The sequence below is a fragment of the Arvicola amphibius genome, chromosome 5, assembly GCF_903992535.2.
Source record: "Arvicola amphibius chromosome 5, mArvAmp1.2, whole genome shotgun sequence".
NCBI lineage: Eukaryota > Metazoa > Chordata > Mammalia > Rodentia > Cricetidae > Arvicola > Arvicola amphibius.
The window spans coordinates 102,842,815-102,870,577 of NC_052051.1; the positions used below are offsets into that span (position 1 = coordinate 102,842,815).

The window sequence follows — 27,763 nt, forward strand, 5'->3', positions numbered from 1 at the left end:
AAGAAGGTTACACTGAAGAATTGGGATCTATGACTTGATACTGTTTCAGGGAATGGACTACAAATCAACCTACAAGACTTTAACTTAGCCTCTCTTTATAACTTTAGGTTTAACTAAAACAGGATGTTTTTAAAAATATTCCTTGTATTTCTTCAAAAGTTATACACAACAGTCCTAGAAATTATGACTTTCTTCTTATAACCCAAAAAGTACATTTACTATGCATATACAGGACTTTCAATTTTCATTATCCACCCTCCCCCCAATAACCACTAAATGTTTCTCACCATTTTCTAATTTCCACTACCACATGCAAGAAACTCAATTAGTGTGTTAACATGATTATTATTTCTTCACAAGTATAAAAGCTTGTCACCCTCTCCCCAGTAATCAGGGTGTACAGATGTGTTTTCTTTTCTTCCTTCCTTCCCTCCCTCTCTTCTTCTCTTCCTCCCCATTTTGGATGAATCCTTTCAAATCTGTAGATACTTTCTTCTAAAGAGCAAAAAGAATTCAGATCTATTGAGTTTAGTTTATTTTTATTAGTATTTTTCCCTGAATGTGTGTCTGTGCACCATACACATGCCCTGGTGTCTGCAGAGTTCAGAAGAAGACATCAGGCCCCTGAGAACTGAAGTTAAAGTTGGTTGTGAGCCTAGCATGTGGGTGCTGGGAAGCTAACCCAGACCCCTACAAGAAAAAGTGCTCTTACCTGTTGGGCTATCTTCCTAGCCCCCAAACAAATTTACTTCCCTTGTGTGTATGACTGTATAATTTTATGTGCACCACTTGCATGCAGGTGCCTGCAGAGAGCATTTGAATCCCCGAAACTAGCATTAAGATGCTTATGTGAGCTTCCTGATGATGTGGGTTCTAGAAGCCTCAGTCCTCTGTAAGAGCACTCTTAACTACCACTGAGGCATTTCTCTAGCGCCAAAACATTCTCTTTTATTAGTGTTTACTTAACATGTTTCTTCCTCACGTCCTATAATGATACCGAAGTCTAGACTACTGTAAAATGCATATACCCAGCAGAAACCAGAAGGCTCAGTGTTTTTTATACCCATAGGTATATAAGCACTGTGGTCCCTACTCCTTGTTCAAGTCTTTTGTGAAAATATGTTCTCTAATCTGATTCATGTCTTCTAATCTCAAGGAGAGTGTAACCCTAGCCTATCTATTTAACTACTTCTTTGCCTTTTAGAGAAGACTTATCATACATGTATTAAGCCATTGTAACCAATCTCACTGTCCTTGGTGATCATAAAGCTCTCTGAGCGACAGTCTCTTTTTTTTTTCAGACCCTTGACCACTCTGGTACTATTATTTCTTGATCAACTGGTTATGAGTGAACGCTTTATATTATTACCTTTACAAGGACTTTGGTAAACCTTCAAGGCTTAGAAATAAGTTGTCTGTTTTCCTTTTCTTAATTAATTCCCAAGTCCACTGGAAGAAATAATTCTTTACAAATTAAAATACCCTCAAGATTCCCCTGCTTTAACAATGCTCTGGTCAATGGCTTTGGAGAACATAGTTGTTCTGATAAGGGAAAAATGGTAGATTTTGCCAAGATCCTTTCCCCTACCTTGTCTTTTCTTCTTTCCCCAGGAGCAGAGACTTGAAGCCCATAGGTAGAGCCTATATATATCTCAACCAAGAAGAAAAACAAAACACAACACAATATACCAAAAGGCTGGTGCTGCAGGAAGCCTGGAGACTGCCTTTCTCAATCAAGCCACAATGGTCTGTCTAGTCTCAGATTTCTACTTCAGAAGACGGTGTAACTGATTCTGCCATAGCAGTTAAACACAGTTCTGACTAAAGAACTCCTTATGTGCACACCACTGCTCTTAGTCTCTTCTAGTTATTTGGCCTGTAAGCCATCTCATTCTCTAGTGGCAAAGTGATTAAAGCTCGGAATGGGGAGAAAAGTAGCTGTATTTAGACCTCCCTATTTCTTGAATCCTATTGTTTTAGAAATGGTCACACTATGTAGTTGACTGAATTCAAATGCATGATTCTCCTGCTACAGTCTCCCAAGTACTGACATTGTAAGCCTGTGCCACCATGGCTGGCCTCTGAATTGAGTGAATTTTAATCCACAACACTGATTCCTGCAGTAACAACTTATTAAGTGCCTCCACTACATGACTGGCACTAAAATGGGTACAAGAAAGAAAATAAAAGACACGACCCTAGAATTTCCTTCATGAAATTTTTGATTGTTGGTATTTGTTTTCTTCTGTTTCTATCTTATTTCCAGAAGCTATGGATGAAAAAGAGTTGCAGTTTAGTGGAACACAATTCCTATAGTTCTGTTTCATAAAAGTGAGCCAAGAGGGCTAAGTTCTAACCCAAAGCAAGAGTTCCACCAGGTACCTTCTTCATCGTCCTCTAGGTCTGCCAGAGTTGGTGCATTAGGAAGTGAATACATAGAAGACTGGATAAGCTGAGTCAGTTTTGAAATACCATTAATCACCATGCTTCCCAGTGGAATGATGTGTTCTATGGGAACAAAAAGAATGACAAGTGGTAGGTTAGACAATGGTGACCATAAGTGATTTTGCTTGGCTGACCCAGTAAACCCATTGAGAGTGGCTCCATGGCTGAGGAGCCTGAGAGAGGGTCACAGAAGAGGAGCATTCACTACTTATGCCCCAAACACTAGCATTTTATGCAAACAAACTGAGGAGCTGGGCTCCAAGGATGATGAGCAGTTCTAACCATGTTTATTATGGCGCCATTGAAGAAAAGTTTTTAATGGGATATTCACAAGGGCTAGAAAATTTACTCAGTAACTCTGTTTGAAGACTAAATGACTTAAAACATATTCTCACTCAATTCCCTTGTATTAGACAGAACTACTTTCTTTTTTTTCTTTTTGTTCGTTTGTTTTTGTTTTGTGGGAGACAGAGTTTCTTTGTAGCCTTAGATGTTCTTGGTTGTCCTGGAACTCACTCTGTAGACCAAGGTGGCCTTGAACTCACATAGATCCGTCTGCTTCTGCCTCCTGAGTACTGGGATTAAAGCACACGCCACCATTGCCTGGTAAGAACTAAAGTTTCCAATGGAAACGTAGCTTTATGTAATAAACACTTTTTTTTAAATTATAAACCTTCATGATGGAAAATAGCTCTCCTTCCGTTTGTCATTTTCCCTTGATATAGAGAACTTAGCACCCTTCTTGTTTGTTGGGTCTGGTCTTTTATGAACTGTGTATAACTAAGAAACAGCATACTACATGTTGCCTTATATTATATAGAAATGAAAATGAAATTTATGCCCTGGCAATGCTGAAGCACGCATGGGCAGCCCATATATGGTGGTTCTTTTGAACTTGTCCATATTAGGTTTCATGGTCTAATTGATGAGGACAGCTGACCAGGTCTCTCCCTCAAGAGGGCACCAGATCTCATAACAAATGGTTGTGAGCTACCATGTAGTTACTAGGAATTGAACTTGGAACTTTTGGAAGAGCAAGCAGTGCTCTTAACCACTGAGCCATAATAGAACCCTGTTGATATAAGATGATAGATAAAGAATGGCAAATAAAAACTCAGAAATCTAAAAAGGCTAGAATGAGCAAAGGCATATAGATCATGGAATACCAGGAAAGATCACTAAAGTAAATATTAAAGGCCACCTCTGCTACCTTTAATTAATTTTTAAGTGTATGTGAGTGTCTGGCATGTGTATGGATGCTCATGGAGGCCAGAAGAGTCACTGGGTCCCATAGAGGTGGATTTACAGGTGATCATGAGTTACTTGGATGCTTGGGAACCAAACTCAGACCCTCTGGAAGAGCAGTAAATGCTCTTAACCCAGTCATCTCTTCAGCTTTGTTTCCTTTTCTGGCACTACATTAAGCCATTTAAGTAATGGGGATAAAGAGACCGTGATTGAGAAATAAAGTAACAGAAGAAGATATTACAAGTATGAACAAGGTTTTTAGTCCACTGAATAGAATGATTTTGGTCTATTCATTAACAATCTATAAAAAGTACCTCTGGCTAGGTACAAGAGACAAAAAGAAGTTTTAGAAATCATCAATAAAGGCAACTCAGATGTGCTAGCAGGAGGTGAAGATACGGAAAGGAGAAGTCAGTTGTGTAGCTTTTCTGTACAACAGAAGTCACTGCCCCTTAACAGCAGCAGTGGGGATCTTGCTATAGGTGCTTACCTAGGTCCAAGATCATGTAGAGATGTGGCTAGGCTATAAAGTAATAAAGGCTTCTTTGAGGTCACATCTGGTAAGACTGTGCCAGGCACATGCTGGGCCCCAAAGGGTACTTCAGGACTTCCTAACTTATGAACTTTTTGAAGAATTTTCATATACATATGTAGTGTCTACCACCTCTCACATTTTACATACTATCTGAAATCTCTGGCATGTAATAAGCTGGGCTTCTACATCTGCAACGCAAATGTTTAGGTATAGATACATGGCTTAGATAAAAGCCTGAACATAGGTGTTTGGTGATGTAGGCTGAGGTGATTGATGTAAAAAAGAGAAACTCTGGTTTGAGGGTTAGAGCCTTAAAGTTGCACAGTGGTAAGAATGACATTTGGAGCTTGGTCAGCTGTTTCAAGGAAAGTAGAAAGTACTGCTGTAGCTACAGAGTTCTCAGATGCTTTATGTTTGAGTCGGCTGGGTTCTCTATGTGGTGACTAATGATTTCCTCTAGCAAGAAGTCTCTAAACTGGACTTCTAGATCAGGACAACTCAGGCTCAAACACTGTAAGAGTAGGGAAAGCACTGATAGCATTGATTAGCATTGGAGGGGGAGGGGATCACAGCTTCTGGATTTGACACTTGAGACCCACAAAAATAGTATAGATGAAAAGATCTTACAATTCTAAGGACCGTCAGAGCTGCTCATCTAACCTCTACCAGGAAAGTGTTCTCCAACATCAAGGAGGCTGACTTACCATCCAGCTTCACACTCCATGTCATATGAAAACCATTGGTCATCAAATAGAAGTTTCTCACATCTTCAGGCATCACACAGTTGTTTTTCTAGAATCAGAAATTGCTTGGTGTTAGGCCAGGGCTTGGGGAGCAGATGAAGGCAATGTCTCAGAGTTCTACATACAATGTTAACCATCTTCTTTATCCTCCATGTTGGAAGCTGGATATTGCCTATAAAATTACTAGACAGGTACTGGGCCGAGCAAACAGTTACCAGTGTGTTTCTGTGTGTGTCCGGATAAAGCAGATTAGGTCTCTGTTCTGCCGTGATATGTTAGCTGGAGAGGGTGCTCAAAGGGAGTAAAAGCTAAGAGGGGACAATAGGATGTAGCAAGAGGATATTCCAAGTAAAGTGTGACATTATCAGAGCAGATTGCCATAAACTGCAGATCCATGTACATGTATTTTGAGACAAATTATTAGAGAGGAAAACACCTTAAAAGTGTGCCTTGTATGTTATTTCCACAGCATTTACTAACATGAATCTATTTTGGTAGTTCTTAACACAAAGATTACAATAGTATATACAAAAGTATTTCATATGGATAAAAAAATGTCACCCAAACTGGAGGTGTGGAGAATAAAGGAACAGCTTAGTGTTTTTTTTTTTTTTTCAGACAGTAATAGGAGCAACCCTTAAAATGTAACTCACTTATACCTATGTACAGGCCTGATTAGTCTTCTCTACTTAACACAAATCCCTGAAATGCAGAGAGAGGTTAAGTTCTTCAGGTTCTTCCTGGAATCTTTTCCAGTAATTTCTGATATGGTTACAGAGGCAAAAAGACAACACAGTAGCAACTTCAAGCTTCTGCCTCTGTGGATCCTTATAAGGTGTGATACCGACCACTGTGTGCATCCTTCACTTTTTTCATACTGTCAGTCCTAAATACTAAGTGTGGTGTTCTGCAGCAGGACAATCTGGGTTCATTTTCCAACTCAGCCATTAGTTGAGTGACCTTGGGCACTATCGTTTAAATGGCTAATCAAGGTTTAAGAATACACTCTAAGGTGAAATCTACAGAACACTTGAGGTGGGGGAGGCACAACCTGATAGGAGAAAAGAAGACTGAGAAGTTATGATAACATCTTCAAGAATTTTATGTGAAAACTTAGCTTACAGGTGATTTTAAGCAGCATTTGTCGTTATGAAATGGACAGCAGTTTTCATTTTAGTGAATTAGGTTTCTAAATTTCCTTTCTGTTTCTTGTTGTTTGGTGTGTGTGTGTGTGTGTGTGTGTGTGTGTTTATTTTTTAAACCAAATACTTCCCAATCACACTTACGAAATTCTAAAGTTTTACTTTCTATTTAGTACATTAGCTTGAGCAGGGCTTGACTTTAGTGTCTTCTGCTCATTCTTGGGACTTTCAAATAGGACACCCGCAGTTATGAATTGTTAAGATTCTAACTTTTGAGAGGGTCAGCAGAAAAGAGCTACTGGAAAAAAAAGGTTATCATCAATACTACAGAGCTACAAACCCTTGTAACCTACAAAACAGTGACTTGTCTGAAAGATATACTGGTATAACAGTGGCACAGATGTTATGGAAGTAACCATTTACTTTTTGATTTAATTTAATGAGATGGAATCTGTACCTCATGTTGCTAAGATGATCAAGAACCCAAGACTAGACAGGTTATGGACCTAAGAGAATATCCACTACTTATTCTGCTAAAGGAACATAGTATGCATATGACTCCTAATGACACACAACTATACCCATAGATCAGTGTCTTGCTCAATCCATATCAGAGAAGCTTCCTCTTCAGTAGATGGGGATTATCAGAGACCACAACTGGACAATGTGCAAAGAGGGAGAGACGAGAGACTTTGCAGCACTCAGTCTTAGAGGGAATATCTTCATCAACCTCCCACTCCCATCCAAGGCTCAGAGAACTATGAAGAATAGAAGTCAAAAAGATTGTATGAACCAGAGGTGATGGGTTACTCCAAGGAAATAGTGTCTTCAAAATACAACAGGACTGAAGAACTCACTGAGACTATAGCAGCACACATAAGACCTGCTCAGGTTCAAGACAGACAGTGTCTGGGCACTCAGAAGGGAAAGGAGACACAAGGTCCCATCTCTGGCCAAGGAGCCAACTGTAATTGATACTGGCTAACAGAGGGAAAATCAGTGTTCACCAGTGGAATCTCACAAGGTACATCAATCACACTTTAGGGTAGGCCCTGAGCATAGGAGTAGTTAGCCAATACAAAACAAACTCAATAGGATCTTTGTAGACTTTTTGTTTCATTACATTTTGCCTTGGCATTTTTTGTCTTATCAGTCTTTTGATTGTTTTGATTTTCATTTTTTTAGGATTTCTGCTTCTTATTATTTTGTTTTGTTTTTTGAAACAGGCAGAAAAAGGAAAAGAATGTGAAGTTGGGTGGGTAGATAGGTAAGGAGAATCTGGGACGAATTGGGAAGGAGAAAAACATGAACAAAATCTATTGTGTAAAAGAAATTTTTCAATTAAAAAAAAGATGATTACTTCTGTAGCTCTAAGAGGCTAAGACCTACTTACAGATTTTGACTGCTGGTGCCATCTACTGATAGAGAAACACAAACTTGAGACTTCTAGCCTTTTATTTGGACCAGCAGAAAAAACAGGATGGTAGGGGCATAGTATATACACACACACACACACACACAAACATACAACACACACGTACATAACATATAATACATATACACATGTACATATATATGTATATACATGTACATAAGATATACTGTACACATATGTGTACCATATATATAGCACATATACATGCATATACATATATTATATTATATTGTGTGTGTGTTTGTGTGTGTGCGTGTGCACGCGCTTGCCTGTGCCTTGCTCTGTAGCTCAGGTGGCCCTCCACCTCTTGATTCCTCTGCTTCAGCTTTCAGAATCGCTGGGATTGCAGAGTGCACCACTATGCTCAGCTCTTCCAGCTATTCTTAACAGACAGTTGATGAGATACCTGCAGAAAGGGCTGGTAGGAGCATCTTTAAGTAAGGCTGGAGAATTCCAGTAGTACTAATTACTCATTTGCTGATGTAATATATTTGTCTCACCAAGAAAGACATTACTTTATACAAGCAGTGTGTGTGTGTGTGTGTGTGTGTGTGTGTGAGAGAGAGAGAGAGAGAGAGAGAGAGAGAACGCATAGTATAAACCTATATGCCCATGGATGCTAGAGGCCAACCTTGGGTGTCATTCTTCAGGTGCTGTCTACCTTTTTGCTTTTTGATACAAGGACTCTCACTGAATTAGGGTTACAAGTGCATCCAGCACACTTGGCTCCCTCTACCCCATGAGTTCTGGTATCAAACACAGGCCTCATGCTGTGTCAGTACTTTACTGAATGAGCTAAATTTTTTTAAAGAATTATTCAAAATTCACAAATCAGAGTAAACTACCAAAATAAAATATTTCAAGTACTAACCTGAGCATATAAATTGTTAAGTAAACCAAATTTCATGAAACACACTAAGTCTTCACTATCCTTCTAACAGTGACTGGTGGGTCCTTGCCTGGCCTTTAAGGTAGCTTTGCTACAGGTCTTTCTGTCCCAGGCACCCATGGTCCTGACAGGGCCTCCTATCACAGCGAGCTCTACTTAGTGAAGTTTTCATGGTACTATATTTAGGTGGTCTATCTGCCCTGGCCAGTGACTCACTTGCTGATATTTCATTTTCTCTTTCAGCCAATATACAGTTGGCTTTTCCTGGGTGGGGAGAACAGCCTACCTACTTCAGAGGGCATCTTCCCACAACAAATACATACTCACTCTTTCCTTTTGCTCCCCACCTTTGGTGGCAGAAGATGGGAAGGAACAAGAAAGAAGATAATGGACAGGAAGTGAATGAAAAGGGGGCATAATGAAGATTGGAGGGAGGAGCTAAAGAGAAAGTCAGGAATAACCCTGCAGACCAGCAACACGGAAATCATGTATTCCAGTGCAAGGTAGGGTTCTGTAACAGAGCTCTCCACTTTCAATGCTTTCTCCTCTAACCACAAATTTCTTTAAACTACACTAAAAACAGAACCTACTAGAAACTCTACTATTACACAATCCGTTTTAGGAACTGAATTTCTAGAAACTCTTCATCAGAATTGTCTATACCTCAAGGAAGGTGAGGAGCTGCCCACTGTCTCTTGCTCACCTGCCTATTCTTCACAATCTTGTATGCTACTGTTCCCTCTACCATTGACGTACTTTATCTGGGAAGGGAATAGGACAGAAGATACAAAGGGGCAGGGAGTGGGTATTAATTTTGAAACAGGTACTTGCTTTGCTAAGCTGACAATCTGAGTGCCTGTTGCAAATACAGCCAAATAAAGGGTTTCTCATGAAGCCCACCAAGAAGGCACATGAAAATACTACTGGCACTCTGAAGCAATGAGTACAAATTCATCTACTTAAAGTCTTCTTCGAGAGGATGTTCTCTAGTGGAGGGAAAACCTGGGTTGTGGTGTGATGGTATGAAATTCCCAGGCAATTCTCAAAAGCATCTTCAAAGTTCTTCCTAGGAAAAGGCAGAGGAAGTGGTTTATTGAAACCTTTTCATGAGTATGGTCTAAGAGTCTGGAGCCAAAGATAAAGCGCTGAAGACTCTTCTGTACACAATTAAAAACAATTATAAAATTTGTCTTATCTAGGGGTCAATACTTGTATTGCTGAGGCTCTGATAAAACTCAGCTAAGATAACCTTCAGGTCAATAATGCCCAATTAAGGCTTACCCAATTAAGATTCAGAAGCAGGAGTATTGTCAGGGAGGTCTTTGCAAACGTAGCAACCTGGCTTCAGAGCTCTTGGGTGTGGTACCTTCTATTTTAGGACTCTGCATAAACAGCCAGCCTATAATGTCATAGTCTTATAGTCTCCTGACTTGTTTTATCTAATTCATTCATTAATCCATCATTTAAAAAGTGTCTATTATGACATTACTATAGGTTGGGCACTAGAAACTGTGAATGAGCCAAGAGGAGGTTGGGTTATACATGGACTGCTAATGCAAACCCACCTTCCTCTTCATCCTTGACAGAATTCTCTCTTAGCTAAAGAGCACTGTATCCTATTAAACACTTGCTTTTTAAGACTTCTGCAATCCAGACTGTAGATTGATGTAAACACAGTTCAAAGAGGAGGTTTTTGAGCAATCTTTCACTTTCCTGGTCAAAAGTGACAGACACGGAGTCAGCTTTTCTTCCTGTCTTGAGCTCTAGGTGACAGGTGTGAGTTTAACAGTCATCTAGCTAGCACAAAGGAAAAGAACACAAGAATTCCAGAAATAGTGGCTTAATACGGTCTGATAAAGCAACTCAAACTGCCCATCACAAGACTTCTTACATAAAAACAATACTCTTTGTCTAAGCTACTGGTAGCTTTATACAGAGAAAAATGAACAACAGGTGTGGATCTTTGATGGACAAAGAAAACCAGGAAGGGTCCTGAGGGGGTGGGGAGGTCAGAAGATAGTGGTGCTTTAGCATCCAAAAGATTTATGGGTAGCAAATTGGCCTGGAAAACTACCTTCTAACTGGAGACACAAACAAATGAACAAACACAGAAAACACCAATAGCAGCTATCTCACTGGGTGTTTGAGGAAGAGTAGAGATGCTGAAGAGCTCAGGAAAATGTAATGGCCTTCTTAGAGGAAACTAAGAATACGTTTACCATTCCATCTCTAGATCAACCTAAATGGACTGATTGGATAAGAACAGAGTAGTAAGAAGAGGCTCATGGTAAACCCTACTCATACCCCAGACACCAAGGTATCTGCTGCTAAAACAGTTTAGTTCCTAAGCTCAGTTTGGAGAGCTCCCTGAGTATACCATATGCCATCACATCACAGCAATACCCAAAGCAAGAGTACTGCACAAACTCTGCTCTCACCCATTCAGGCTCCTTCTGAATAGCAATACCATGGGACCTTTCCCACCAAGGGTACCAGGAAATAGCTAAGAAGCTGTCCCAGCAGCTTAGGAGACTTTAACTGTGGACTCTTAGCTCCGAAAATAGCTTGGCAGCCACCTTGAAAAGCTCAACCTACAAAGGCCTTGGGGAAACAGACAGGTGGTTCCACTCATCTGGGAATTCAGGGCTGGTGGTAGGGAGTGATTAAGCAGCATTCTTTGAGTGGCTTGGCTCAGTGAAGCCCAGGGAAAAGCCACAGTTATTTTTCAACAGACAAGAGGCAGCTGAACACCTCGACAATAGAAGTTTGGCCTGCTGATGCCTTGAAAAATAAAGGTGACGCCCTGCTCATCACCCTTGTTCCTGGGAAACAGCTGAGAAGCCTGTTGGCAGAAGATGGCACCAGATAACCTGCAGAAAATACCTCCGGAGCTCCTGGACACTGGCAAGTAGTTGGTCTGAGCCCAATGGATGTTCTAGTCAACAAGAATCTCTCATACTAACAATGTATTCCACTGCTGGGCATGCTGTAATGGTACCCCACACAATGTGACCTATAAAAATGGACAGGTACCCCACACCCAGCTTGGTGCACTATGTCCAGAGCTGTAGTAAACCTGTTGCATCTAAAAGACCTGTATCTCAGGTGTTGTGAGAATTTGGCAACTACCGCAGCAGAGATCAGGGAATTACCTGCAGATATCACCAACTTTGATTACTGCTGAAGAAATCACATAGAAACTGAAGTGTCAACGTGTAGTCGAACTCAATGTAGCATATTTAGCCAACATTTTAGACAGTACTATAAAATCTTTTATTATAAAAATCATTCTATAAAAATTAGGGTAAGCAACTGACTTACCAGATGCAAAACAAAACAAAACAAAACTCTAGAAAAAATTTAAAAGCAACAAAAAAACACCTGAAAAAATGAGACAGGAAACATGAAATGAAGCAAAGCAAAGTAAAATAGCTCCAAAGAACACAATGTTCTAGCAATAGATCCCAAAGAAAAGAAAAGCAATTTACTACTTAAGAAAGAAGTCAACTGCATGGTTTTAAGGGGAAATTTTTAAGATGTAAGATAAGAATGAACAAAGAAAAAATAATAGAAGAAGGCAGCAAAAGGAAATTCTGAAGCTAACGAGCTAAATAATAATACAGTAAGAATCTCACCAGCAGAATAGATCAAGCAGAAGGAAGATTTCCAAGAATTGAAAAAAGCCTTTCAAATGCACAGGCCACCATCAAGACTGCAAACTATTATGAGTATTCAGAAGAAGGGAGAAGCAAAGAAAATGTATGCAAGGAAGTAATTGCTGAAAATAATTGGCAATTGGGAAAAAATGCCAAATCTTGGTACAGATACTCATAATCCAGTCTAGGAAGTTCAAGGTCTTGGTGAAGAGACTAATATCCTCAGTCTAGGAAGTTCAAAGGCTGAAATAATGCAGTGGTTCTCAGCCTTCCTAATGCTGTGGCCCTTTAATACGATTCCTCATGTTGTGGTGAACCCCAGCCATAAAATTATTTCATTGCTACTTCATAACTGTAATTTTTCTACTGCTATGAATCATAATGTGAATATTTTTGGAGACAGAGGTTTGCCAAAGGGGTTGAGATCCACAGGCTGAGAACCACTGTCCTAATGTGTTCCAACAAGGAAAGAGAAGTGAATAACATGGTACAAGAAAACTATCTAAAGGATAAAAATAATTTAAGAACAGAAACATTTTTATTAAACTAGTGAAATTCCTAGATAAGTAAAACATACATCTGGATATGTATCTAGAGTGTTCCTAGACAGCATTAACAGGCAGGAGACCCATCCTAAATGTGTGTGTCGGGGGGCGGGGGGGCAGTATCCCATAAGACAAGGTCCTGGTGGAGTACAAAGCAGGAAAGGAGAATCCCACTAGCACCAGCAATTCTCTTTTTGTTTCCTGGCCACCATGATAGAAGCTGCTCTGCTTTGCCATACCCTCCCTGCCATGATTGATTAAAGCCTCCAAAATTAAGACACACTTGATTTGTTTCTCTACCTTAAACTAAAGTGAAACCAGAAGAGCTTAGCAGCATCCTTCTTCTGAAATCACACAAATGAGGAGAAAATTGGCTATGTTCAGGGCTCTGATAAAAATGCCAACCAAGAATATTGTCCAGAACCAAGAACCATAGTTTTTAAATGTTAAGAATTATTAAATTTTCCTAAGACAAGTAGACACTGAGGGATTCATTACCACAAGACTGCTACTACAAGAAATGCTTCTCACTTGAAGTGAAAGAATGATGTGCTGGTTTTGTTGGCAATTTCTTACACTCCAGAATCACCTGAAAAGAGGGTCTTAGTGACACATTATCTAGATCATATCTATGGGGATTATCTTGATTGCTTATGATAACTGATGTGCCTACTGTGAGTAGAACCGTTCCTTAGGCAGAGGACCTTAGAGTGTGTAAGTATAGAGATGGAAGTGAGCGAAAGTCAGCATGCACACATTTATTTTTCTCTGCTCTTGACTGAGACTATGACTACCTGTTTCAAGTTCCTACAATGATGTGCTATAACATGGAAATGTGAGCTAAAATAACCCTGTCTCTCTTAAGTTGTTTTGGTCAGGGTATTCTGGGGGAGCAACAGAATGGAAACTCAGAAAGTTGATAGTCACCTACATGAAAACACAGCAAAGTTACAAAAACAAAACAAAACAACAGCAGAGCAGAAATACAAGAGGGGGGAGGGAGGGAAGGAGGGAGAGAGGGAGAGGAAGAGAGAGAATGAAAATGAATAACAGAATGGGCAATAGGAGAAGAAAAAAGGTATGCAGGCTCTAGAAAATTAACAGACTAAATAAAAAAAATAACAAAATGACAGTACTGTCTTCATCAGCAATAACCTTAAAAGTAAAGGATTAAAGTTCCCCAATTAAAAGATACGGACTGGCCGAATGAGGAGCAAACAAACTAAGACATAAACCCCAAAGCCAATATATATTGCCAGCTAGAAACTTACTTCACTAGGCAGCACACTGTTGTAGAGTATTATTTTAAGAAGTGTTACATTTGTTTATGCTGTGGAACATTTGCTTAATGACGTAAAGATGTGTTGCATTCTTTTATGTTATATTTGTCTAATTCTGTGAAGCTGTTTCTTTGCCTGTCTGAAACAACTGATGGCTCTAATAAAGAGCTGAACAGCCAATAGCAAGGCAGGAGAAAGGAAAGGCAGGATTGACAGGCAGAGAGAATAAATAGGGGGAGATTAAGGAGCTAGAAAAGATGGGGCCACCCACCTAGCCAGGTATGGATAAGAAGGAAAGAAAAGATATACAGAAAGGTCAAAAGGTAGACAAGATAATTTAAGAAAAGTTGGCTAGAAATAAGCCAAGGTAAGGCTGGCCATTCACATGCAATGATAAGTCTTCATATGATTTATTAGGGAGTTGGGTGGCGGGTTCCCCAAAAGAGAAAAGAATCAAAGAATAAAACAAACAAACAAGAAAAACCAGAATCTGAGAATGCAAGAATAGAATGTTTATGTACTGTAGTTTGGGTCTTGTCTTGTCTCCCATAAACTCATGGAATAAAGGCTTGGGAAGTGCTGGAAACTTTAAAAGTTTCTGGAAGTCTTAGATCACTGAGAGCATGTCCTTGAAGGGGATAATGGAATTTCAGCCTCTCCCTTTCCCTCTTCTGTCTTTCAGTTGCTATGAAGTAAACAGCTTTCTTTACTCCACACCCCAGCCAGGATATACCATCTTTACAAAGGCCCAAAAGCAAACAGCCAAGAAACTGTAGATTGAAATCTCCAAAACCATGCGTCAAAACAAACTTTTCCTCTTTTTAAGTTGATTTATTTCATATATTCATTATAGTAATGGAAAACTGGACACTATGATATGCAAAAAGAAATCAAAAGTGAAAGTGAATAGGAGTAGTTTGTTAACTTGTATCAGATAAAATAGACTTTAAATCAGAAACTGTACAAAGAGATGAAGGTCACTACATAAAAGAAAATGGATCAATTCAAAAAAAGGAAGCACATAAATGTATATGCATGTGTGTGTGTGTATGTATGTATCTTAGGGTTTCTACTGACATCATGCCATGGCAACTCTTACAAAGGACAACATTTAATTGAGGTGTCAGCTTATAGTTCAGAGGTTCAGTCCATTCTCATCATGGGCAGTGTGCAGACAGACATGGTACTGGCTCTACCTTGATCGGAAGTTGACTATGACACCAAGCAAAGCTTAAGCAAAAGCTACCACAAAGTCCGCCTCCAACAAGGCCAGACCTACTTCACCAATGCCAACCTCCTAATAGTGCTACTCCCTTTTGGATTATGGGGGCCAATTACATTCAAACTACCATAATACATAATACCAAATATTTAGTAAAGACACTTACTCTAACAGAGGAACAGATTCTAAACTAACAATAGCCAGGCACTGAAGCAATTTTATTAACAGATGTTTTTTACCAGTGGACAAATCATTCATAACAATCAAGAAAAAAAATCAGAGTTAAACTATACTTCAGAACTTATGGACATAATACACATCTATTGTACATTTCAACAAAAAAACTGCAGAATAACATTCTTTTTATTAGCACATGGAACATTCTATAAGGAAATTATGATAAGCTGTAAAACAAGTCTCATGGAATTTAAAGAAAATTCTGACCACAATGGAAATCAGTAAGAAGGACTTAAGAAAATACAAATATCAGTTAAACAACATTCTCTTCAGAGAAAATCGAATTAATAAAGAAATCAAAGTAAAATGTAAATATTTCCTAAAACAAGAGTGTCTCAGCTAAGCACTGGGCTGAGCTCCCAGGGTCCAATTGAAGGGATGGAGAAGCAATAATATGACCAAAGGGGTCAAGTCCATGATGGGGAAACCCACAGAAACAGTTGACCTGAGTTAGTAGAAGCTTACTGACTCCAGAAAGACAACTGGGGAATCTGCACAGGACTGAACTAAGCCCTCTGAATATGGGTGACAGTTGTGTGGCCTGGGCAGTTCATGAGGCCACCAGGATTTTCCCCTAGTGCATAAACTGGCTTTTTGGAACCCATTCCCTGTGGAGGGATACATTGCTCAGCCTAGATACAGGGGTGAGGACCTTGGTCCTGCCTCAAAGTGATGTGACAGACTTTGTTGACTTCCCATGGGAGACCTCTGACAAGTGGATGAGGGGTGGGGTGGGGAGAAGGTAGGGGGAGTACAAGGAGGGGAACTGGGATTGGTATGTGAAATAAAAAGATTATTTTAAACAAATTTAAAAAAGAATTACAACAGGCAAAAAACAAACAAACAAACAAACAAAAAAACAAGGGTGTCTTAATTAGGGTTTCTAATACTGTGAAGAGAACCATGACCATAGCAACTGTTAGAAACATTTACTTGTGGTGGCCCACTTACAGTTCAGAGGTTTGCCCTTATCATCATGATGGGGAGTATGGCGGCATGCAGGCAGACATGTTGCTAGAGAAGGAGCTGAGAGCGCTTACATCTTGACTCACTGGCAACAGGAAGTGGTCTGAGACACTGGGTAGTATCTTGTGGCCACTACCACAGTGACACAATTCCTCTAACAAGGCCACACCTCCTATTAGCACCACTTCCTTTGGGTGCCATTTTTTTTCCAATCCACCACAAAGGATAACATAAAACTTTAAGTATATTACTAAAACAATTTACAAGGTATAGCAAAAGCAGTACTAAGGGAGACATTTATATCAGTCAGACCTACACACACATACAGAAAAGATTTCAAATACAGACTCTAATAATAAAATAAAGGAATGAGAAAAATAATAATAAAGCTGAATTGCTAGAGGAAATTACTAACTAAACAAAAAATTAGATCCAGGAGGACACATAAAGCATAAATAGACCAATAATGAGTAAGAATAGAGCAGTAATAAAGTCTCCCAATAAAGAAAACCCAGAACTATATGGCTTTATTGTAGACTTTACCATATATTTAAGGAACACTACTTTTATTTCTTCTCAAAGTATTTCAACATATTGAAAAGAGGCAACCCTTTCAAATTCATTTACAAAGCCAGCATTACCCTGACACTAACTTAGACAAGGAAACAATGTGATAGGGTGGAGCCAAGGAATGGCAGAAGAGGAAGAAAGGCTGTAGATAGTTAGAGAATAATTGGGAGATGAAAAAAAAGGACAGTTGTTTAGACCAGGGCTTGGAAAACTGTAGCACAAGGCCCTCTGCACCTGTCATATCACTTCCTTTTTATATAAAAATTATTCAATCAGTCACAGACTTGGACGTTAATGGTTGCTTTCAATGTTTGTTCCCACAAAATGAGTTGCTGTGACAGACTGAGATGCCACAGAGCCTAAACTATTTGTTCCTTGAACAGAAAATACTCCCTGAATCTTGACTTTGACACATTTTCTACATGCTTTGCATGCAAAGGACAGATGACCAAGCAACTAGAAGGAGAAACATACTGAAGATTTTGCTTTGTTTTATTTAGATATTAAAGAGATGAACAAGCCCCTATAAGGAAGTTATCAATGTACCACAGAGGGAGAAATGAAGCACTAACTGGAAGAGTAAGAGCTTGGGGGGCTGAAGGGGACTGTAACTTGTCACTTGGTAAATGCGGACAATATATGCACAGCAGGAGTGTGTGAAGGACTTATCTGCAAGAAAACTTAGAATCTATGGCCATAATCTAAATAAGGCTGAAAAGAAAGGTATTTTGCAAAATTGTTGGGTCTCTGTGAGTCATAGTTCCATCATCACTGGAGAGTCTAACCCAAGATCTGTCAGGGACTCTGTAACTATGCAATGTCACCAAGATGCTTAATACTATTAATAATATTGTGGTTCTCCTGGCCCCAGGATGCTGTGAATATTCAAAGGCAGATTCTTTCATTATATACAAACCATGAAAAGTCCAGATAACGGAAAGCATTTAGGTCTGATAACTTGCAGAGGGAAACTGGGAAGCATCAGCCACAGATCTGTTAGTGGTTTCTGCAACACTTAACCATTTTCTGTCTAGCATGATGCATACTAATAGGCACCTTTTTCTTCCACAGCTGAACTCGTAGATTTGTTGTGTATTTATACAACCTAAACATCCATTGCTTTCATAGATTCCCAGGGTCCGAGAAAACACTTCGCTGGGAAAGTGGAATGGAATAGAAGCTGTGATCTGACATGATAAGTTTCTTGCTCTAACCATTCTTTTGCAGGAGCATTTAAATTGACCTCTCTTTGTTGAAAGATGAAGATTCTACACAGAAACTTACTTGTTCCCATGAAGAAATCATATGACGTTCAGCAGGTAGCTTTTCTATTATGCTTACTTCTGTCACACCTGGGGAAGATTCTGGAAGAAGAAAAAATATGGTATAAAGTTGTAGTTGGCCTGCTCACACATTCTGTACTTTAGGTTGGTTACATGTTGATTACGACTCTATGGCTGTCCAATCCTTCTGATGAGCATTTACATCCCCTATGAGCAAAGTAAAGGACTGGCTGATCTCTCAAAGCTCCAGTACCATAACCTTGTAGGACACAGCATACACAAAGGAAGACCACAACTAAACTGTCTCTACCTTCTACATTTATCTAGTTAAATAACATACAGAGATTCTAAACTTTCAAGTGATTTCACACTGGATCTCTTGGTATACACACAGTTAAAAGGAATAAGGAATAGCACCTCTTTAAGTTTCTATAAGAAATACGACTTATCCAGGCACAGTGATAAAGGACTTTAATCCAGCACTCAGGAATCAGAGGCAAGCAGGCAGGTATCTGTGAGATTGAGGCCGATATGGTCTACATATAGCAAGTTCCAAGACAGCCAAGACAACCCTGATTAAAAAAAAAAAAAGGACTTGGTTTCTAACTTTCTTCTAAATAAAATTTATCTACTGGACATGTCATTCTACTTGATGGAGTTCAGAATCTAAAAGCTAGACTAGTCTAGGCTAGGCATGGTGGTACCAAATTCTACTGAAGTACTTGCCAGAATGAGGAAGCTGGGTCTAACAGAAGTCAAGGCTATGGGTGTACTAGTGAATTTCAGATAAGCCCAAGCTGCAAACAATGCCTAAACAAACAAATTCAAAGCTGGGGTTGGGGAGATGGTACAATGTGCAAAGACTGCGATGCAGTTTTGATGTATGGTGTGGGAGGTCCTTCTGTCTATGTGTTGCTTTTATTGCTTAATGAATAAAGAAATTGCTTTGGGCCTATAGCAGAGCTATAGGGAACAGAGCTAGGTGGGGAAAATTGGATGGAATGCTGGGAGAAGGAAGGCGAAGAGGGAGATGGAAGCCATGGAGCCGCCTCCCGAGTCATACGCTGGAAACTTTAGCCAGTAAGCCACAGCCACATGGTAATACACAGATTAATGGAGATGGGTTAAATTAATATGTAAGAGTTAGCCAATAAGAAGTTAGAGCTAATGGACCAAGCAGTGATTTAATTAATAGTTTCTGTGTGATTATTTCGGTTTTGGGTGGCCGAGACAAACAAGCATCTCTTCCTACACATATGTAGAGAATATGAATCCTCGTTCATAAAATAAAGAATAAGACCACTACCAGCCAACTATCAGGAAGATAAAAAGAAATGGTTTCACAGTGCCCTGTTAACATTCTTAATTTCAGGCTATAGACTTCTAGAATTCTGAGAGAATAAACAGCTACCATTCAAAGCCACTCAGTCTATGGTACTTTTTATGGCAGACCTAGTAACTAATGGAAAGTTTACCTACTTTCTGTGATACTACATGTATCATTCTCACTGCCGTCACCCTACATCATGGCTACTGCAAACCATGATAAAAAAATCACACCCACAAACCCTCTTGTTCTGATCTGTTCTTGGCATACTACAAATCTGGCCTATACTTAGCTTTGTTTCCAATCCAATCTTGTTCGACACGTCTGGTTGGCAAAATATGGGTTTTAATATATTTTTGTTTGATTTTATCTTTCATAGTCCGAATCCTTTACTCCAGTATCAGTTTTCTCATTGCCTCTATGTCTCTAATCACCCCCAAACTAAATCTGTACTCAGATTCTATTATGTTGTAGCTGCTTTCTGATACACATATACAAGTGTGTCCATGCTTCTGTTTACATATATTTCATGTTCTACCTCCACCACAAAACCACTTTAGATTATTCTGGTTTGCAGTGATCTCTAATTTTCCTGATACAATTTCCCATACTATGTATGGTAAATACTGCATATTTATATTTAATGACATGATATTTTGAGCTATAGACTATTTTGAGCTTGTTTTTTAATATGAGGTCTAAGCATCATATCAAAAAATGTAATGAGCTTTTTATTTGCTCATATATGTGTGCATGGTATGGTATACATGTGAATGTGCAGCTCAGTCTTCTTTGATCACTTCCCACCTTATTCATTGAAGCAAAGCCCTCAGTTGAACCCAGAGCCCACTAATATGGGCTTGTCTAGATAGCCAGCTTTCTCTAAGGATCCCATTTCCATTTTCCAAGTGCTGGAATTACAGGTGGGATGCCATGCCCATCCGACATTTATGTGGATTTTTGCAGATCTGAACTCTGGTCCTCATGCTTGCATTGAAAGAGTTAATCTACTGAACCATTTCTCTAGACTCAGAAATAAGTTTTAAAATCTCTAGAAATATGGCATTCTCAAATACAAGTTTATGTAAATGACTGACTGATCCTATTATGCTAGGGCCCTTTTCATAAATTATAAAAATTTCTTCAAGTTGTCAGAAAACTCATATCAAATCAATGTAGGAATTGAGAATTCAGGACTCAACCAGTTTCTAGTCTTTATGTGGTCAGTAGTTACATGAATGGAGATGAGTCTTCACTTTCCTCTGACTTCAGTAGGACAAACTATTACTACTTTCTTTTGTAGAAGAAGCAAAAATTAAAGTGTTTTGAAACATTAAAAATTACTATAGAAGCATAAAATTTTCTATTTTTATTCAATGTTCTAAGACACTGAAAGCGTGGTACTAAACACAGAAAACATGAGTGAGTCATTCTCCATCCCGGGATGCTGGGATGGAAGGTGCTGTCTTCCTTCAGTGGGAGCTGAATAACATTGTTTGCTGACTTCAGAAATGGGCTAGTCTGGTGTCTACAGCTACAAGACACATACAATCACCCACTGTTTCAGCTCCCTGCAGTCACTCATTCTAAAATTGGGGTGGTATCAGTTCCTTTCTTCTAACACCATTTCTGCACTGTAAGGTAGTCTTATTTCCACCTCCTTGAATTTATGGTTGTTTTGTAACTCTCTCAATCATTAAAATCAATTATGACACACTATGCCAGTTTTGAACTTAACTTTAAGTCAACAGAAAGTTTCACTTTTCCTTTCTTTCAATCTGGAGCCAACACACAATAAACCCAAGCTAGTCTCTGGAAACAGAAGCCATGAAGAACATTGTGGAACAGTGTTCACGTGAATGCAGATGCCATCAGGTAATTAGAATTGCTATTTAATTGCAAACATTTGAGAAACCCCAAATGAGAAGTATCTCAGTTAAACCTCAGTCACTGCTGGACCTAGAAGAGCAGTTACTAATTTGCTTAAAACTACTGTGCATTTGGAGTAGATCAGTAATAGGTAAGTGGAATACACTTCAACAGTCAATGATTCAAGATTTAATGAGGATCTGCTATGGCCTCAACTTGGGAAAATTACTATTAGGTAATAAAAATTTAGGTAAGAAACACTGAAGAAAAACTGCAAGTTAGATATACAAGACAAATGTTTAAAACCATGAAAGCTTCAAGATAATGCATAATTATGTTAAACTTGGTAAAAATGACCCTGAGTACCATAGTAGTTAGAGGCAGGAGGTTTATGAAGACTGAACACATTAAAAATGTCAAAAATAATGTCCAGTTGATCTGAAAATGTGGAATGATGTGGCAATTTCTGCATTCTGGTTAAATACTTTGTTCCTTCCAAATTTGCATTCTTGTGCTTTAGAGACTGATTAGCTGATGACTACAATTTTCAGAATCCAATAAAACTAAAGTCTGCCAGGTGAAGTCAATTCCTCTATAGAAACCTACTCTTATAAAATCTGGACAAGTAATTAGTAGGTGAGACAGCAGGCAAATAAAAAAACTCGGTTTTCTTGGAAACATAATTTGATTTCAAGGAGTTACTATAGTGGTGATAGCAGTAGCAAGAGTGACATAATTTCTTTACCACCAGCTTCATTACACTAATTATAGGTATTTCCTATTCAATATCTCCTTTTAAGAGTAGGTTTTTCACTTTACCTTTCCTAAGATTTTGTAGGTCCATGCCCCTTAGTTGATCCTTGAATAAACTGTAATTTTAGCTTTAATCTAGCTACACTACATTCTATCGTTTGCAATTAAGAATCTTAAAAAGTACTAATAGTTTGAGGGCTCAGAAAAGGTGACTTGCTAAGAACTGAGATATACTTACAGGTCTGAAAGATGTCATTTAAACGACAAGAACTGTGGCCAACAAACAAACAACTCTGGAAGGCTTTGGAATACAAGAAATGACAACACAGTCTGTAAGAGCCAGAGGAAGAAGATAAAGACAATCTTTAGCTAGATAAGAATACCAAAAAAGTCAAAAGTTCATTATATAAACTAAAGTGAGTTAGGCAAAAGTATATTTGAAGCCAGGAACAAAGTGAGACATTAGAGGATGGGGACAGACAGTACAAGTGTAGAGGCGGTTGGACAACATAGAAAATTAGTTAACAAAGAAAGCTCAAACTAAAGTTAGTAATATCAAAGGAAGACTAGCTTGTGAGAGTCTGGTCAATGGGAATTCTTCCATCCCCGGCACATACACTTTTTAACATTTATGAAGCTCTTGTGCTCATATGTGGCCCTGAACCATTAACATGTTATTCTTTTGGGAATCTGAAATCTTGATAGATGTGATCAATTGCTTTGCCTATAGGACTAGACCCCATCACATCATTGGAATATTGTCTTTCTGTGTGTGTACTTGTACATACACTGGAGATTGGATATAGAATTTTGTGTTTGCTAAACTAGTGTTTTGTTACTAAACTGCATATCTAGACAAGAATTTTGGGTTTTTAAGTAGCCTTCCTTGTATAGAAATACTACACACATACTGTAGCATCTGACTAGTTAAGGAAGGAATATATTCTGTGTGACCACTCATTGCAGGAAAAACTTCATAAGCTTGTGCAAGACTCCTCTTGATTCAACTCTACTTGACGTCTTTTCTTCTTATTGATTAATAACAAAAAAAAAATACTGTGTGAGTACTACTGTCTTTGAGTCCCCATCAATGGCTGTAGACATGTAAAAATTTTTCATTAGCAGTTTTGATTCAGCCTGCTTTGTGTATGCTTTTGGAAACTACAAATAGCTGAACTGGGTTCTGACCTATATTTAAGTCTTTTGTTGATATTCATTTATGCTACACACACATACACACAAGCATATCCCCATATACATATATATGTATATAATTTTATTATTAATTTTAAATTCATCTATTTATTTTACATCCTGGCTGCAGCCTCCCTTTATTGTTCATTTTTATTTATATGGGTGTATGTATGCATATACGTCTGTGCATGGCATGTATGCAGGGCCAGTGGAGCCTAGAAGAGGGCATCAGATGCTCTAACACTGGAGTTATAGGCCATTATGAGTTACTATGTGGGTGCTGCAGACCCAAGTCCTCAGGAAGAGCAGTTAGTAATCACCTGCAGAGCCATCCCTACAGCCTATCACGTTTGTTTGTTTGTTTGTTGCTTAAAACATTTGGGGAATATATTGGTTTTGCATTGGTAAGCAATCAGCATGGATCTGCAGCTTTAAATACCACTCTATTAGCTCACAATTCTTGTAGCTCAGAAGCCTGGCATAGTATGACTGGGTTTTACACTCAATTGTTTCACTGATTGCTCAGTTGTCAGCTATTACGCTTTCATTTGGAGCATGGAGTCATCTTGTTGGCTCATTTATGTTTTTCAAAGAACTCAGCTCTTTATAGTTGTAGTAGGGCTACAGTTTCCATATTCTTAGTTGCTATTAAGACCAACGTTACTGCTGTGAAGGCCTTTACTTCCTGTCAAGTGGTTCCGCACATCTTTAAGCAGACAAGTACATTACAAACCATCCCATATTTCATATCTCTTTGGCATCCCTTTTTGTTAGCAGCCTGTTTTAAAGGGCATCTTTGGCTTAATTAAGCTTACCTGAATAAGGTCCCCTTTATCATTTTATCCCTTAACATATCAAAGGTTTATATTTCCTAGGCTTCATAATATTGGTGTTCAGAGTGAGAATTCTTGTAATGGTTATTTTTTTAAAATTCTTCTTTTTAAAATTAGCATTATTAAGACATAATTCCCATACAATAAAATTTATTCCTTTAAATCACATAAAATCTGTAAGTCTGGTGTTTTAATGGAATTGTGTACATCATTATACCGAGAAGTAACATCATATGTATTAGCAGTCACGCCTCTGAACCCTTTCTCATTAGGCTCTAGCAACCCTTAATCTACTTTAGACTCTACAGCTTTGCCTCTTCTCACTCTCTGCACCCATTCCCAAGGAACTAAGCAGATACTGGTAGAATATCCTGCTTTCCTCCCTCCTGTGGGTCCTCTCAGACCTCTATTCTAAGCAATCCCCATTCCTAAGTGTGAACTCAGAATACCTGGAAGCAGATTTTACTTGGAACCCCCAGGGGCCATGTAGGACCCAGTGTAGCTTAGCACACACCTGCCAAGACAGGATCTATAGATCAACAGGAAGGTAGGCCTGAGTCTCAGTTTACCCTAAGGCAATACCTGGTTCCAAGAACAACCACAAACTAAGACCACCCTTGCCCCACCCATGAACAGAGCATCCAAAGGAAATTCCTAATGTACCAACTATTGTAAACAGAATCACTTCATGTCCCTTAGCCCAGCACACACCCATCCTCTTTTCGCTAGGGTATCCCTAGACAAATGTTAGTCAACTGGGGGCTCTGAAACTTAGAAATCCCCCTGTTATTATAAAAACCCCACCCCAACTGTGCTCAGGGCTCTGTGATCGCTCCATTATGTTGGGCACATAAAAAGTCCTGAGTGCGTGAACTTGTATTAAGAAGAAAGGCTTCTTGCTTTTACATACAAGACTCAATCTCCTTGTTAGTTTTTGGGGGACTCTGAGGGATCTGAGTATAACACCTATAAATAACTATCAGGATCCTAGAAGAATATCCTAATAGCCAACATACAGAAATCACATTCTCCTAAGAACCAGAAAGGGCAATAGAAACTGTGGGGCCTAGGGCAGCCTGGCCACATATGGGGCCCAGGCTGTATAGCTGCCATAGCAGGCAGCTATGGGTTGCAGAAAAAGCTATAAGCTGGCACATCCCAGGAACAGACCATACAAAATAAATTCCAAACATTCCAAACACTGTAGTCGGCATGCAACCATCTGGTATGGTAAGTCTTTCTGTATAGCTGTTGCTTTTATTGATTAACAAATAAAGAAGCTGCTTTGCCTGTTATACGGGAGAATAGAGCTAGGAGGGGAAAACTAAACTGAATGCTGGGAGAATGAAGGAAGAATCAGGGAGAAGCCAATGGAGTCACCAGAGGAGAAAGATGCAAGCTGCTAGCTAGAACTTGGTGGTAGGGCACAAGCCTCAAAGTAAAATATAAAATAAAATAATAGAAATGGGTTAAGATATAAGAGTGAGCTAGAAATATGCATAAGCTAATAGGCCAAACAGTGTTGTAATTAATATTGTTTAAGTGATTATTTTAAGTGGGCAGGAAATGAATGAGCAGCCTCTGAAAACAGAATGGCGTACCAACATGGGCTGACTACATTCACATAAAAAAAACCTGAGAGAGCTTGAAAAAAAATTCTAGACAAACAAAAAACAGAGTTTAACACAGCTTCTTGCTCTGTTTGCTGGTGGCGAGCAGGAGCATTGCAGCTCCTTTAAGAGGAGTCTTAAGTCTTCCTGATTCAGCATAGCAAAAATCAAATCAAAACAAAACAAAACTGTGGAGTTTCAAAATGGCGGCTTCCTGGGCTGTGCTACCAGCATGAACTCTGACTCTTTTGGGGAGGTCCGGCTACGGAACATTTAAATGGGGTTTGTGAGCAGAGCGCTACAACTTGCTTAATGACAACACAGACCTACTGTGACCCAATCCTGGATCTGGGGTGGAGAGAATGGCTCTCAGAGGCAGTGAACAGAGCTTTGCCATGTTGAACTGGGTGGAGCCAAAAGGCAAAGCAGCCTTAGTCCTAGTAACACTGCTTAGCATTTTAAAAAGTGTTCCTGGACAGAAAAGGATTTCAGATATACAATAGGACAGATTCAGACATAAAAGACCTATAAACTAGACACAATGTGTTTAAAAAATGTACTTAGGCTTAGGAGAGAGAAGAAAACGAGTAAAGTGACAGTAAATGTAACATAAAAGAGTACAGACAGTCATAGATTAAAGGAGTAAAGATAATAAAATAAATATTAAAATTGTAGAAAAAGTAATAGAGTAAGAAAAATAAGCCACGTAAAGATGGAATATACACAGAGTCCAGAGTATGTATATTATTGTGTTTTCTATGATTTTTTTACTATGAAGGAGCAAAGTACAGAGACACATTTCATTGTACAGGCTGCTAAGCTCACATATATATTTTTAAAAGTATCTTGACTTCAATATTTGGGTCTAAGGATTTGTTGCTTTGAAAAAGAATTTCTGCTTTTGTTTCCACAGAGGAGAGAAAGCTGTGGATTCCTTATCAGCTAATACGGTTTAATCAAACAAGAGCCCCCTGAAGTAATGACCCAGATGGCCCCACATCCATGACAGTTTCAATACTGCTGTTTGAGATGAACCTACCACACAGGATACTCCATGAAAGACCCAATTAACAGTGTCCCCAACCAGCAGGAAGTAGTTTAGAGAACAATGCCCAAATTCCCTAAATGATTGTTTATAAATGTTTGTTTACATTTAAAGGGGGATATACTATAGAGATGAATACTTTGCATTGGTATGTATCTTGGTCTATTGATACAAATTTAAGATCAATTTTATTATATATACATATATATACACACACACATATATATATTTGCTCTTCATTAAAGTATTGTGTTTGTGCAGCTCATTTACAAATATAATATATAGTTAAGAAATATAGGCTAATAGACAGTCATGTATAATACTCAAGCTTCTAGTCATGTTAGGTTTTCTAGATATACAGAGTTATATCTCAGTTACATAGGCATTCTTCAAATCTTTCAGAGACCTTCAGAATATGGCATTTAATATGTTTTAATAACAGGATTTTTCATGACAATAACACACATCTGATCCTGGTAGCACCAATTACTTCAAGAAGAAGACTGGCACTGAAGAGGCTCCTAATGAAGTTTGTTAGCCATTTGGGCAAGAAACTGCTCTTGCCTGGACTGCTTGATATTATGCTGTATGAACTGGATAAGCAGGACCCACAGAAAAATGACAGCTGAACTTGCCTAAAGGTGAGATGGTCCTTCGGGGTTTCTGCTTCATGAAAGAGTCTGTTTGAGGACACAGAAGAAAGTGACTGACAAACTGCCAATATTGGTGGAACTGTCTTTGAAATTTCTTGCTTTATGGGAAAGTCTACCAGATACTATGGGTCAGAAGGCTGAAGATGGAGTGATACAGAAGAACTTTGGTTGACTGTCCAGGCAGTGAGATGTCTCTGTCAATTCAAGAGCTTTGGAAGTTGCTTACAATACACTTCCTGTTTCCTTAGGTAATATTATATCCTTCTGGAGTCTTTGATGGAGT

General features: G+C 38.9%; 1 protein-coding gene across 1 annotated transcript in view; it reads right to left on the reverse strand.

Moving 5' to 3' along the window:
* Positions 1-27,763, reverse strand: part of Tpgs2 (tubulin polyglutamylase complex subunit 2) — a 65,533-nt gene that overhangs the window by 14,893 nt on the left and 22,877 nt on the right. The window contains exons 2-4 of the mRNA XM_038329551.1: positions 18,198-18,277; positions 4,933-5,020; positions 2,383-2,508 (exon numbers count right to left, since the gene is read on the reverse strand). Of these exons, the coding sequence (XP_038185479.1) occupies positions 2,383-2,508; positions 4,933-5,020; positions 18,198-18,277 (294 nt within the window). The remainder of the gene's footprint in view (positions 1-2,382; positions 2,509-4,932; positions 5,021-18,197; positions 18,278-27,763) is intronic.